Source organism: Cajanus cajan, chromosome 3, assembly GCF_000230855.2.
Source record: "Cajanus cajan strain Asha chromosome 3, NIPB_CcT2T_4, whole genome shotgun sequence".
NCBI lineage: Eukaryota > Viridiplantae > Streptophyta > Magnoliopsida > Fabales > Fabaceae > Cajanus > Cajanus cajan.
In genome coordinates this window covers 32,851,036-32,866,983 of record NC_138519.1, presented here as the reverse complement: position 1 = coordinate 32,866,983, position 15,948 = coordinate 32,851,036, and the positions used below count along the sequence as shown (strand labels likewise).

At 29.8% G+C, this 15,948-nt stretch overlaps 1 protein-coding gene across 2 annotated transcripts; it reads right to left on the bottom strand.

The window, feature by feature from the left end:
* Positions 1-1,579: 1,579 nt before the first annotated feature.
* Positions 1,580-14,768, bottom strand: LOC109792954 (very-long-chain aldehyde decarbonylase CER1). 2 transcript variants are annotated; one of them, XR_002239259.3, is made up of 10 exons: positions 14,637-14,768; positions 11,224-11,447; positions 10,887-11,119; positions 8,196-8,415; positions 6,728-7,103; positions 6,065-6,373; positions 5,870-5,965; positions 5,501-5,674; positions 5,145-5,378; positions 1,581-5,053 (listed from the first exon to the last, which is right to left on the bottom strand). XR_002239259.3 is itself a non-coding variant. In XM_020352410.3 (9 exons), the coding sequence occupies exons 1-9, from the start codon at positions 14,694-14,696 to the stop codon at positions 5,196-5,198; spliced, it is 1,875 nt and encodes a 624-aa protein (XP_020207999.2). In that variant the 5' UTR covers positions 14,697-14,768; the 3' UTR covers positions 1,580-5,195. The 2 variants fall into 2 exon arrangements, 1 of the variants encoding a protein (XP_020207999.2); XM_020352410.3 differs by having other exon boundaries at positions 1,580-5,378.
* Positions 14,769-15,948: the final 1,180 nt, after the last annotated feature.

Genomic DNA, 15,948 nt, shown 5'->3' with positions numbered 1-15,948 from the left:
AATTCCTCTCGTCGTAGGTCGATGGAAAGTTCCAACGCACCGTCGGACTCAAGTTCATGGTTATCACCTTGAGTGATGTTTTCCGACAACGGTCTACGGGCACCTATAGACCCATTCGACAACCGGCCGTACTAACATCCACTCCCTATGGTTAATCACTCATGCCCCCGGGTATAGAGGGAACTGTTGTGTGCAAAGGTTTGTGTACAGTTTGTATTTCAAACAATTGCGGAAATTTAAACAAACAACAGTTATTTAAAGCCAAATACATAAAGCATGTTATCATACAAGCAAGGGGTAATGAAGTAATTTTTAACTATTATTTGTTAAAAATAATCTGTCACTAAATGGGACTGACTCTCGAAGCTTCCCCAGTGGAGTCGCCATCTGTCGCCACCGGCCCGAAACGGGCTTTCGGCTTTCGCGAAGGATGGTTGGACTCGTTTATTTGTTTAAGAATGTGGATTGCTAGAATGACTTATTCTCAAACTGAGACCTCGTCAAACGAACAATTTTATTAAAAGTCTCACTAATCCATATTAATCCCAAGCGGGACCCTCCATGGATTAGTGGTTTTCGTAAAAGGAGGGTTCGTGGAGTCGCCACCAATGTTTTACTCAAAACATTGGAAAAAGGGATAAGGCAATTGATTTTATAAATCAACTTTGGCCATTACAACCAGAGTTGGGTAAGGGAGTCGGTTACGCGTGGGGAAGGTGTTAGCACCCCACAGCGCCCCTTTCGGGTTCCCTATGACAGATTATATTCTAAAATAACAATATAAAATTACTAAATTACCCCTATTTATTATAAGCGATTATAAATTAACTATCTACATGATGACAGTTTAAGTATGCACACAGAAAGCAGTAAAAGGAAGGATTTAAGAAGAAACCTCTTGAAGCGTGCTTTTTATATATTGAGTAAAACTGGGAAGCTTTTTGGCGTTCCCTCGCTCTACAAGCTCGCTCGCTCCTTCCTAAAAACTTTTGACTATGGAAATCCGGAGGATTTCCCTTCGACTAGGTTCGAATCTCCAAGCTAAGTGCTCGGAATTCCAGAACTTCGTCGGATCGACTCCCAGAGAGATTTCTAAGGCAGAACACTGCTCAAAAACCCCAGAATACTCAAGGAGGGAGTCAAAACTGAGTGAAAAAGTGTGGAATGACGTCCAATTGACGTCATATTTATAGGGAATAGGCGCAGTACGGCCTACAGGGCCAATACGGCCGTATTGAAATTTTTGAACTTCAATACGGTCGTATTGAAGTTCAATACGGTCGTATTGAAGTTCAGAAATTTCAATACGCCCGTATTGAGTTCGCTGCGGTTGTATTGAAGTGTCAATACGGTTGTACTGACTTCAGTACGGCCGTATTGAAGCTTCAATACGGCCGTATTAAGTTCAGTACGGCCGTATTGGGCTTTTTCCCTCCACTTCCTTATTTTTAGCTATTCTAAGACCTCTAGACCTACAGAGAACCCTCCTAGGGCCTTCGAGGAGTCCTTCTGGCTGATTATCCTTCAGTCTTCGAGAGTCTTCAAGCTTTATTTCCGACCCGGACAATTTTAGGGGTCTACAGGCCGGAACACATAGCATGCCCTTGGAAGCTAAGGGTTGCTAAAGAAACCTTTCTCTCTTCACTCACTCCATGGCAAGAGAAAAGTTGTTCAACTTTCATTTCCCAATCTAAATATGTTTCAACGTTATCTTTGTCATGTAATGATGGAAGAGTAATGTTGGGTTCCTTATTGGAAGACTCTCTATCCCTATGTCTTGGTTGTCTTGGGGGTCTTTGATAGTAATCATCATTGTGATTACTACTATAGAGGCTTTCACTTGGAGGTTGGGTATGATGCCCTTCCTCCTTATGCACACTTGAAGGGATTCTAACCCCTTTGCCTCTTGGGGACCTAGTTGGAGGGACCCTTGGTTTGGATCCACTAGTTCCCCCCCCCCCCCCCCTCCAACAAATTTTGCAAGTAATTGTCTTATCTTTTCATTATTCTATGCATTTTATTTTTCCCTTTTTCTAATTTCTTCCTCCCTTTTTATGTTTTCCTCTTCTTTTTTTTCTTATGTACTCTTTCAACTCCCTAAGCTCATCCCTAACACTAGGTGTACTACTGTAAGAGTTATGACCATGCACACTAGAATGATCGTTCATCTATGATCAAGAAAGGTTTTCACAAATGGGTTTGAAAGTTTTCACAAAAAATGAGTGATAAAAGGTTTTCACAAATGTTTTTGAGGTGCAAGACTAGTATTAGAAGGCCTAAGTGTACAAATTGAACTATCAAGGGAGGTGGACTACAAAGAATCACTTAATAACTAAGCCTTTTCAAGTAAAAATCACTAAGCCTTCTTATACCTTTCTTACAAAATAATTTTGCACAAAGGTTAAGTGTGTGTGTGTGTGTGTGCACGAACCCCTAGTAGGCAACTTGAAGCATTCTAAACGAAAACAAGCAAGGTAAAAACCTAAGCAATTATACCACCCAAAGCAATAGGCATGCAAAGAAAGCAATTAAAATATATGCTAGTCGAATTTCCTAGGGTGGGAGCTTGAAGTGACCTTGGTGGTATTCAAGCCACTCCCACAAGCACTACTCGAATTACCCTAAAACTACTTAATAAAGAGGCCAATTACAAACCAAAAACCAAAGGAAACAAAGGCCAAAAGTACAAGTGGTTGAAACTTGCACAAGATAAAATAATTTAAGAAATTAAGTCTTCAAGTCTCAAACTTGCTCCCTTCACAAAGAACACCCAAGTTAGTCCTCTCCTTTGGTGTTTTCTCTCTTAGTTTTCGGTATAATCCTCCAAAGCACCTTCGACACAAATTCGGACAACCCCCCCACTCAATCCACCAAGAGTGTGTATGGTTTTAGAAGTTTTCCTCACCTATGCCAAGAAGAAACTAAACCAAAAGTACAAACGACCAAAGAATAAAAACTAAAAAGACACAATTAAAAAGGCTAAACTCAAGTGGAGGTGAATATGACAAAACTTAAGAGTAGAAAGAAGACACAAAGCCAAAATTAAGGCACATTAAGAAAGCCAAACACTCAAAAGATTAATTCCTAGAATGACACTAGAATGGAATCAACAAGTATGTGTAAAGAAATGTTGCACTTAATATGTTTGAATTAAGGGTCTCATTCAGCCCTTAAGTTTTGTTCAAAGGTCCAAGAATAACTCTACTTGCTAAGGTAGGAAAATTTGTCCCAAAGTCCATAAGTCTAGCAAAGGTTCCCTTTTTGCTTGTTTTTTGAATCTTTTTTATTTTTTTACACTTGTTTATGGCTCAGTCTTTTAGAAACGTCCAGCCACCTTTCTCTTTTTTATTTTTATTTTTTTATATTAATGTTCTTCCTTTGCTTGGGTTTTACACTTGAGATTGAAAATTTGATTAGCAAAAATTTTGGGAGTATCCTTTTAACAATTTGTGATAGCTCAATGAGACAACAATTTGAGCATTTCTTAGATTTTAATTTGCAAATGTCTAGCTGTAAAATATGCACATAAAAATAAATCTCATACTTAAATCATCAAACAATATGTAAGCATTTCAAGTGCACAAGGAGCTATTCAAATGGCCAAAAATTTATAACAATGATGTGCAAAGAAATTAATCACACATGAACGTTTAAGTGATTTAGAACATGCTAGGACTAATTAGCATGCATGATTGACTCTCAAAAGCACACTAGAGACTCATGGCCATTTCATCAAACATGTGGCATGCATGTCATATTTTGATCACAACAAGGTTTAAGCATGAATACTTGGAATTTTTTTCAAGGTAATTCAAAAGAGACAATCTAATGACAAAACCAGATGGATAATAAAATAAAATATATAATTTCACCAATGTTTCACCTGCAACCAAACTTTTCCAGCAACTCAAACTTAAAAAGAAAATGGTAGGAACTTAAACAAGGAATCCTTAAAACACCAAGATGATTCACAAGGAAGATATGGCATGAATCAACACATAAAAGAGAACATATAAATCATGAGAACATGGTAAGATAATGATCCATTTTAGCACAAATTTAAACAAGAAAAAAGACACAAAATATGACTGAAAATTTAAGAACAATATGGACTAGAAGTTATCCTTGAAGAACCATTGGCTTTAGATACCACATGATGGAAACCTTCTTAGCATTGATGGAGGAATGGTAATCAATGAGAAAGCCTCCTAGGCTCCTTAGATTATGGTTCTTCAATGTCTAGCCGTGAATGGAAGGTGGAGACCGAAAATGGAGGAAGGAGGTAATGTGTTTGATGAAAGGTGTACGAGGCACTCTAGGGTTTGGCTCACTTCAAGGGGGATGAAGGCCACTCTTAGGGTTTATGCACTCAAGGTGGAGATAGTAGGGTACTTGGCCAAAAATAGACCAAGAGAGACTAAGGAAAATATAAAGGCTCAAAAGCTCACTCTATATTGATTTTCAAAGTGTTTACATGAGGTGCTCCCTAAGATATTTATAAGTGATGGGTGAGGTCATAACCCTAGGGATGTGTGACGGCTAGGTCATCATGGAGTGCTCATTCCCACCTCAAAATGAGAAGGAAATGCACTCTAAATGAGACTTACATGTAACCCTAAAAGTGTCGCACATGCCTAGGCCAAGATGACATCTTTTTGGGTTAAGTTAAGCTACAACTAGGTGCATAATGGGAGTATGCAACTTAGGTGCCCTTCCACTTGGGCAAATGCTCTACTTAGCCCAATAGATCCCATAATGTTCACGACCATTCACCATACCTCTAGGAATTTAAGCCCTAAATTCTAAGTACCCCCAAAATACAAAGGCAAAATAGGAAATACAAAGCAAAATAAATCCTACATTTTAAGTACCCCAAAATACAAGGGTAAAATGAGAAATAAAACTCATGAAATAAAAGAAAATAAATCCTATACTAATGAGGCTTAGGAGAGTAATTAATACCCTGACCATGAGGAGAGTATCTCTAGATGTGTGAGCTCCTTCCTCTTCTTCTATTGTCCTACCCACCTAGTGTGATGGGTCCCACATGAAGCTACAAGGATGGTCCTCCATCAGTATGTTTGAATAAAATACTAAAACTTATTTTAACATATATGATAATCTTTGTAAGGAAATGTTAATACCTTTCGAAGAGCTCTAATAAGGTAGGAAAAGAAATTAATTATTTAAGTTTATTAACAATGAATTAACTCTTGAATTGGCATAGTTAAAGGTCGAAATCCATGTTGAAGAGCTGAATCCCAAACTTTTTCTATACTATGCATTGTGTAGTTGCATTCATGTTCATTCCAGCTTTCTAAAGAGTGCAATATTCCAGCTATGCGTGATGCACTCATTACCCTCCTTGGCAACCAATTCTGCAATATATGTATAATATTTAATAAATTTTTCCCACTTGGAATAGTAAAAATCATAATGCAATCGTCCATGCACAATTGAATAGAATGATTGAATCAATTAAACAATGATCTAAACAAACCTCACAAGAATGAACATTTTCAACAGATTTAGGAATTAACATTGCTGGAGTCCAATGATAAGAACAATCTTTGCGATATTTCTTTGGTTGAAACTGTGAGTATGGAATAAATAATGTTCCTTTGGGTGCCTTCAATTGTTCCTCTTCGGTTAATTCATCTCCAACTAACCAAGTCTGTAAAAAACAACAAAGATCAAAAATCAAAGGAAAACCTTGTTTGTCATTATTGACAAGGTTTTAAGAAAATCAAGGTGAAATTATTATAAGAATTATTTTTCATATATTTTTTATATAAATTTTTAAGATTAACTTGAAGTTGTTTTTAGTAAAGTATTCTATAAAAATACTAGGAAAATTTTGTTATATTACCATTTGGGTGTAGCTTTTTGCAATGATCAAATTAGTTTCAAAGTTATTGGATGAACTTTGAAGTCTCCCATAATTATCCTTGTGCATTGTAGCAACCTGAAATATAGTTAATTATGATATCAAAATTAGAGGCATTCAAAATTAAATAAGCATAAATTTCTATCTATCTATCTATTTATAGTGTGTAAAACCGACCTTAATGCCTTGTTGACACAATGTGTAGGCAAGAGCATAAGTAACCTTAGTGAGTTTTCCCCTAAGTAATACTTGAGTTGTTCCTTTAGGAATGTTGTTAAGAACAATACCAACAGCAAGGTTGCTTCCATCTACAACCTTAACTTTTAGCTTTGGATGCCTACTAACATATAGCCCTCCATAGATGTTAAGCTCCTCTCCTTGATTCATAAGGCCTAGGCTCAACACTTTTATGCCTTTTCTATCTGCATCTAGTATTGCTTCCTCTATCATTTTGTTGATGGTCATTTTTTGCAATTGTGAAATGTACTACAAAATATTACATAGTTATATAAATTATTATTTTACACCACCATATAAATATAATATATCATTGATCACATATAATTATATTAAAACTTTACAAAAATAAACAATCACTCAAATGATGATACAAAATAAAATATAAGAAAAAAAAAGTAGTCAAACAACTTGTTAGTTATATATAGACATGTCAACTTCACATTCAATATTCTTTAGGATTTTATGAAGACATTTTCAAACAAAAAAAAAAAGTAATGTTTCCATTTAATTTTAAATACTAAATGGTTTTGAATAAATGTCTATGAAATTGGCAAAGTAAATTCATATTTAATTACAAAGAAATAAACTTATAATATTTACTTGGAATTTATATTTGGGTATTGCCCAAGTTTGTAACTTGAGTTTATCAAAATTATTTCGCTCCACAATGAATGTACGACCATAAGCCCTTGTAAGAATCATAGACCAAGCTGTCACAGGCCACATCAAACAAAGGTACCATTTTGTTGTGTATGGCTTGGAGGCTAGGTAAGAAAATCCAAATCTGAGATGATATATGGATTTAGGAGTAGTTAAGTGTGTTAGATGCACAACATCTGGTATTTCTTCTTGTCGTTTTCTTGTTGAATAATGTAACTGATCTGAGGTCTTGTCTTTGGTGCCATAAATGTAGTCATAAAATGGCATAAACAAAGAGTAATTTGTCCTGAATTGTGTATGATGCAAAGAGTGAAACCTGTGAAATATATGAAAATAATTATGTATACTTTGTTATCTTTTGTAATTAAATATGCAATTTAAACAATCAATTTTAATGTAATAGTTGTAATTAAATGTTCTTATTTATCACAAAAACAAAATAAATCCACACCTAATATGTGTGAGAGTAACACTTAATTAAAAAAATAATGAAAATAAATGAATTTTCAAAATAAGATAATCATGCATTGGATTACACTTAAAAAAATTGTGTTGAAATTAAAATTCAGTTATATACATCTTGTGAAACTATTATTTGTTGTCGCCTCTATAGTCACCATCATCATCCTCCACTACTATCCATGTGACATTGTGGTGATGACAATGATAACTAAAATAGAGATGACAACAATACTAATAACATTAATAATCTTATAAAAAATAGTGTTTATAATTATGTTTAAATTTATATCACAATTATTTTTTAATTGTTATCCAAGAGTTACCATAGAAAGTTTTCATTTTTTTAATTAAAAGTTTTCATTTTTTTAATTAAAAATGTCCTTTAAATGTGTAGCATGGAGTATCTATGAGAGAGCCTTTATTGTGAGAGATTAATTAGATTAAATAATGAATAGACAAAATTAAATAAACGAGTCATGTGAATTTTTAAAAAATGTCACATGTCTTTTTTAAGTAATTAAAATTTATTTCTTTTTTAAGTAATTATTTTAAATAATTATTTATTATGTACGTAAACACTTATGTATATGTTGTTTATTATAGTTAAAGTGAAAATATGTTAAATCTATTTTAATATAAGTCGTAAGTTATTTATCATAAGTCTTTATGTAAAACTTATTGAAATAAGATAAAAATATATCATAAACATATCATAAGTTATTTTAAACATGTAAACAAGTGCTAAATCCATAAAATAATTATAAATAAATTGTTAATAAATTATTCCAAAAGTGACTTAAATATTAATCATAACATATGAATGATTATGATTGCTTTAAATAATGTTAATCTTATCTCTCATTTTTTATTATATAATTGAAATTCACTTCTTTTGTGCTATTGTGTTTGACATGGTATGTTTCTTAGAGAGAGAGTAAATACTTACGATGGGGTGTACATGAGGTACTTGAGAGGAGGAAATATGCGAAAGAGCCACGTTGGAACAATCTCAAAATTGCAATGACCCATATTGTTCATAAAATCAATGTATGTCACATATCCAAACACGGCCAACATAGAGGTCGTTTTTGTAAAGACAGGGATTAACAAAGCAATTGCAAAAAGAAGAAAATATAATATGTGCTCAGCAAATGGATGGGTGACAGCTGCACCAAGAAAAACAAGGTGTTACATAAACTTATAGACAAGTGTTAAATGATTTATTCGTGAGTCAACACTAATAAAATGATACCTTATATTAGTATTTGATGTATTAAAAATATACCACTTTTATATATAAATAAAATTATGCTTTAAATATTTTTGGTAAAATATTGTTCGAGCCCCTAAAAGTACATATCAATGGCACTCCATGAAATTATAAAAATTAAAATAAAAAAAAGTCCTTGAATGTTTATAAAATTTAAAATATGTGACTAAAATGAAAATATTAATATATATTTAGGGATTAAATTAGCAATAACTTATTTCTGATGGACTTAATGAAACAACCAAAACTTTCAATGACTTATTCAAAACTTTCTTATTTTAAGAAACATGCACTCTTAGAAATTGGAATGATGTTTTATCCAATGTTTTTCGTCCTTTAAATAAGAGTTAAATTTATTTTTCATTTCTCAAATTTAAAATTAATTTTTTAGTTCTTGTAATTTTAAAAAATATATATATATTTCAGTCCTTCCACTAAAAATTCTTAATAAGTTTGTCAAATAAAACTCAAGTATTATTAAATATTTTTAAAAAATTTACTTACTAACATTCTTGTTAGTGAAAATATCAAACTAAATTTAACTAATATTACATATACCCTTCTTTATGTTAAGTATGTTATTGATGGTCTTAAAAGATTAAAATAATAATTTTTAAAATTATAAAGACTAAAATGATAGTTTTAAATTTAAGAAATAAAAAAATAAAAGGAACTAAAAATATTTTTAAACATAAAATTATCTACTAGTGAAATGTATTATTATCTTAATTAATACAGATGAATAATGTCAATTATTTTGTCTTATTAAATATATATTTCACCAAACTAATTGAATTTAACCCTCAATCATTAATATGTACGAATTTTTGTAGTGAATGTAAAGGAGTTGTTTATTGACTAAAAACTGTTGACGTGTTAGCTAGTCAAAATTTGAACTAGTCATATATAAACAAAATTAATATAAAATGAAAAACGAATACCGTACATCTTGTTTTGGGGGTGTATATGGAGTGTATGCCTAGAACAAATAATGTTATATATACTAAGATTTGAACCAATTTTTCCCTGAATTCTTACAAGCGATTCCCTTTGCAAGGAATCCTTTTATATTTTTAATTAAGATAAATAAATGAATTTAACACTCCTTGTGCAAGAGTTACTTAGATTAATTATTTCAAAAACTTAAATTATTAACTCAAAATATGTTATGTAAATAAATATCATCATACCAATAAATCAATAATAATGAAATTTAAAATTCAAGTAAACATGACTTTCCACAATCCGTTAATTCGGTTTGAGATTGATTTAAATAGCCTCAAATTTTGAAATTGTAATCAATGTATTTTTATTGGGATGAATTTGAATTATTCCAATTTGATTTGACATTAATATTCTCATATAAATTATAAGTATTTTTGAATTATTGTGCATTAATATTAAAATATTAGTAATATCTTTTGTTACATGATATTATATTTATTTTAAAATATATACTGTAAATTCTAAGATAGTATCATATCACTCACCATTTATTCATGTGTCAAGCTCAATAATATTATACTTGAGGGGGTGTATTAAAAAAAATTTAAGTCCCACATCGACTAAAAATAAGACAATTCAAGAGTATATAAGTAGGGGACAACTGTCATCTTACAAATCTCACAACGATTAGAGATAAAGTAATTAAATAATATATAAGTTAGAAATATTTTCTTAAATTTTTAGTGACAAAGGTAAAAAAGTATTAAATTTCAGTAAAAAAGATGTTACAAAAACGTATATACAATAATTAATGTAAAAATACAAGTAAAATATTTTGTGACTACTAAAATAATATTAAATATAAAAAACAGATGATTTTGTTGAAGGGAGAAATAAATAATATTTTTATTAATAAAAATATTAATGACTAATATATAATAACTATTAAATTAAAATATATTTATATTATACTAAAATTTACTATTAGCGACAATTATTTATTAAAAAAAACTTAAGTCTCACATCGACTAGAGATAAGATAATTAAATAGTATATAAATGAATGATAATTCTTAATTGACAAGTTAATTTTGTATGATTGAGTTAGATCCACAACTCACTATTCTAACTTGGTATAAGTACAGAGCAACTCTTACCTTACAAGTCTCACATCGACTAAAAAAAACAATTAAAAAATATATAAATTAGAAATATTTTCTTAAATTTTTAATGATAATGATAAAAAAAATACTACATTTCAGTAAGAAAAATCATACATTTTTCTCGTACATACAATAGGTAATGTGAAAATTCAAGTAAAATATTTTTTGACTATTAAAAAATAATATTAAATATCACAAAAAAGATGATGTTGAAATGTGTCACAAATTCAAAGGGCGATAATTAATATGACAATACTTACAAGTAATGGGTTCTGTGACAATTGAAGAATGGTGATGAGAATGATATCGAGAGTATAGGAAGTGGTGATGAAGTGCCCTATGTAACCAGTAATACAGAAATTCCACTGGTCCCATATGAAGTAGTATTGTCATAATCATTCCATCTGTTCTCCATAATGGAAGACGTGATGCCCCTGGAAATATATAGTTTGCCATGTAGTATAATAACCCATTGAATAATATTTGGTCATCCCTGCAAGATCGAAATACAAAAAGTAAAACAAACAACTCAACTAAATGGGAAAAGGGTAAGTTTGAGACTTAATTTGAGTTGTCATTTTAAGCATAGATACTAACCAATTTCTTTCTCTGTCAACTTGATCAAACTCAATTCCTTTGTCAACAATTCTAGCATTGCCTTTGGCTGTTTGGTAGCGAGAGACAGAGATCCATATTTGATTATGAAGCATACGCGACAACAAAAATGGTAGTATGAGAAAGTTGGTTATGTCCCTTTCACTTTCATCCTTCACCAACATTGAGTACCAGCTATGAATAACAAAAGGAGCTACTACCATGTACTGCAAAATTAATCACACCATTAATATATATTAAGTTAAAAATAAGAGTTAATTATGTATACATTATCAGTGTGAAAATTTTTTATACTGATAATCAATCATATCTTTTAATAATATCATGTCAGTTGCTTTTTTAATGAAATAATAATAAAATAAAATAATTTAAAAGATATGATTAGTTACTAGTTTTTTACACTTTACATTGACAATGTATAGATGATTAACTCTAACAATAATTTCAAATACTTCTATTACAACATTTTTTTCTCTACGTTTTCCTATAAATCTTTCTACCTGCTAAAAAAAAATATTTTTAAGATATTAAATGCATTTATTTCACTGTCATCCTTCACCAACATTGCGTACCAGCTATGAATAACAAAAGGTGCTACTACCACGTACTGCAACATTATTAATATGTTAGCCGAAAAAACCAATAATATAACCAAATAGAGGGAGTGAGAGTGAAAGTGAGCGAGAAAGAGACTTTAATTAAAAAGTGTTAACAAATACTATTAAAATAAAACAAACTTTAATATTATTATTAAAATTGACAAAGTCAAGAAATAATGAAATACAAGAAAAGAAAGAAAAATAAAGACATGGAAGGAGAGAGAGAGAGAAAGAGAGAGGGGGAAGAGAGTGACAAGGTGAGAGGGAGAAAGAGAGAGAGAGAGAGGGAGGGAGGGAGGGAGATGAAGAGGGAGAGAGGGGAGTGAGAGAGAGGGAGAAAGAGAAATGGAAGGGGAGAGAGAGGGAGAAGGAGAGGGAGAGACGAAGAGAGGGTGATTGAGAGTGAAAGAGAGAGGGAGAGAGAGAGAGAAAGAGAAGGAGAAAGAGAAATAGAAAGATAGAGATTTTATGTTTTAAAAAAAGAAAATTGTGATTTTTTTATATACATTAAACTTTTTCTCTAATTTAAGAAAGTTGGATTCTCACTCCCATGAAATATTTTTTTAGAAAAAGTGGGATAAAAATGATTATCAGGAAACTATATTTCTAATAATCTTTTTTTTTTTTTAAATTGCTACTAAACATATAAAATTAAGATTTACATTTTAAGATTTTCATAAATGCAAAATATCTTGCATACCAAGTGTTCTCTTAAGATATATAAAAATATATCTAAATTAAGTTATGTTTGACTTGACTTGACTTTTTTTTTTAATTTTTTATTTTATTTCAGCTAATATGTATCTAGTTACAATATTTTTAGTTATTTTAATTTACAAAGGATATATATTTTCTAATATGCATTGTTAGTTTTAAATTTAACTCATTTAAAATTAGTAAGAGTGAAAGAGAGTAGTACTAATAATAATATAAAAGTTAAATATATTTACTCTCTACATTAAGTTATCTTAATTACTTTATCTTTGTCATTGGAATTGGAACTGTGTTGTTGATCGGTGCAATTGGATCCATTAATTAATAAAGCACCTTACTATAGGGCGTATATGCTAAGCGTCAAGATTCTCGAAATGCAAAAATTACTTTGAAGAGACATATTTCGCTCTAATAAAATGCACAATTTATCCTTGTTTTTAATGAGTTATCATCACAATTTGTTTAAAATAATCAAAGGTATAAATAAAACGTTTTGCACGTGCCTGAAACCACGGGAAAACTTTTTCATGCATCATGCATGCACATATTATTTTGCCAAAAAATTGATTTTTAAACAACCAAAACAATTTATTCAATTCCAATACACTACAATAAAATAAACTTTTAGTAGTATTTAATATTATTTTTAGTAATAATAAAAATTGTTGTAAAAATATTTTTACAGTAATTATTATATGCAGTGTCGCTAAAATATTTATCATCAATTATTTTGTATACTGATTTTTTATAATATTTTTTATTTTTTGTTATTGTCACTAAAAATTTAATAAGTAATTCTTAATTTATATACTTTTTGATTACCCTATTTCTAATCAAAGTGAGATTTGTAAGATAATGATTATCCTCTATTTATATATTCTTTAATTTTTCTGTTTTCTTAAGATCTAATATCAAATTAGAATAGTAAGTGGGTTATGAGTCTAATTCAACCCTACAAAATTAACTTGTAAGGTAATAGTTATCACCCACTTATATACTCTTTAATTATCTTATCTCTAATCGATGTAAGACTTAAATTTTTTTAATAAATAATTATTAATAATAATAAATTTTGATAATATAAATATATTCTTAGTAACTATTACATATTAATCTTTAATATTTTATTATATAATAAAATAACAATTAATTTATTATTATTAAATAATTGTCATTAATAATATATTTTATTATACCGATGGAAAAAAATAATATAAAAAAATATTAGTATAATATATTATACGATTTGATAGGAAGAGTGAGAGAGAAAAAAAAAAAACTGAAAATGTTAATGGGGGCGTTTGACATTAAAAGTTGTCCAATGTACGAGAACAATGTATCACGTTCATGTCATAAAAAGGTTTATAACACCGTACGTGACACTAATACTTGAGACTTAATTCTAAATATGTCAATGAAAATATAATCTATATCGTTCAGATTTATTTAAAATTAAAAAAACAAAAAATAGTGTTATAATGTAGCAAGTGGTTAAGTTTAAGCAATTATATATATGAAATATGGGGAAATTTCATACAAAGTTATTTAGCTTCAAAGCAGTGTATCATATTTTATTTATTTATTTATATTTGTGTTAATTTTTAGTTTTAAGCACCACCCAATTTCGTTGATAATTAATTTTTATTGGATAATCTAATTAGTTATTTTTAATAGGATCTCTTCTCTTGCTCAGATTTTTTTCATTGACAAAATTCAAACACAAAATTTTTCTTAAAAGAACAATTATTAATACTACTTAAACTAATAGCATGTTGATATACATTACACTCTTATCAAAATAGTAGTTTACTTAAATCAAAAGCAACAAATATTGTTAATAAAGAGAGAGATACGGAGAATTTTTTTCGCAATTATTTTGGATTGCCTTTAGTTTTGTTAATGTTTCATGAGTTTTTGCCCAGTTTTATCATTAATTCTTTGTTACAGTTTTTTTTAATCTTAATTAGGATGTACTGCGGATGTTAGTAGGTTTTGGAATGACAATATTGTTAAGATATTTATTAATAATTAAAAGAGAGATAGAGATTAGATGTAATATGAAAGGGAGGGTAGGCAAATAACCTTATAGTTTCCGAGAGGCTTCCATGGCCAGTCCGTGAGGATTCCCGGTGTGGAAGCCATAAACACAATCTATATTTGAGAAAACGTCTTTTGCTACGATGGAAAGTGTCTCTCTGCTTGGAAGAATTGTTTATGAGAATTTATTTATAGACCTCATTCCACATTGGATCCATTAATGATGCATTTAATTCCCAACCAACATAAACTTGACCACCAATCAACCACGTTCACGTGTCCTGGTTCCTCCAAATGTATATTAAATTTGTGTCATATATGGTCTAGCGTATTTGGTTCAACATATACGAGTTGTACTTTTGTTAGTTCAATTTTGATAGGTAACAAAGAAAATGTCATCCAACAATTAATGAATGTCGATTAGCAAGAAGAGCAGTGAGATAGAACATTGAGTATTTTTATATTGATTCGTCTTAACCATCAAGACTACATTTAGTTCTTAATCTAACTAAATTGAATTCTATCATCTTTAAATAAAGATATAAGTATTCTTTTAACAAGTCACTTCTGGCTCATCCTTAAGTATTTTTTGACTTGTCTCTTCAAGCAACTATCCAAGTATTCTTTTAATAATAAATCTCTATAGACTTAACAACCAAGTATTTTTTTTCAGTCAAGTCTCTCCAAACTCAAAAATAAGTATTCTTTTTCAGACAAGACATCTTTCCAGACTCAACTTTATAACTATGGTTATGAAGTCATACAATAGGTTAGTGTAGATATTTTATAGAGGTCATATACAACATCATTGTGCACACATAATTTTCTCATAATTTATGAAGAAGAAATACCATTTTTATAATTATTTATTACCATTGGCAAAAAATAAAGCTTACACAATAAATTTATAAATTTATATAAAATCAATTTATAATATTCTAAGAAAATTTCAGGGTATTCATGATAAGTCTGCACACATCATATATTTTTTTAAACATTTATCTCACAAATAAAATAATTTTCATCAAATAAAAACTTGACATATTTCTAAAATTTCAATAAAATATCAAAATCAAATACTTATAGAGCTTGTAAATTCATACAAAAATTTTGAGATATCATCAATGACATATAAAAAGTTTATATTGATCCAGTTTTCACAAATATTTTATTTAAGCATTTAACATAATAAAAGTAGTACTAGGGCTAAATCAACAAAATAGATAAATACACCTATTAAAAATAGTATACGTGCTCAAACAATTCTGATTTTTTTCCCAGTAAATCCACAGGCATGATTACACATGGATATAGTCTAACTTTACCAAGAATAAGTCACAAAATCTCCAACAAAATT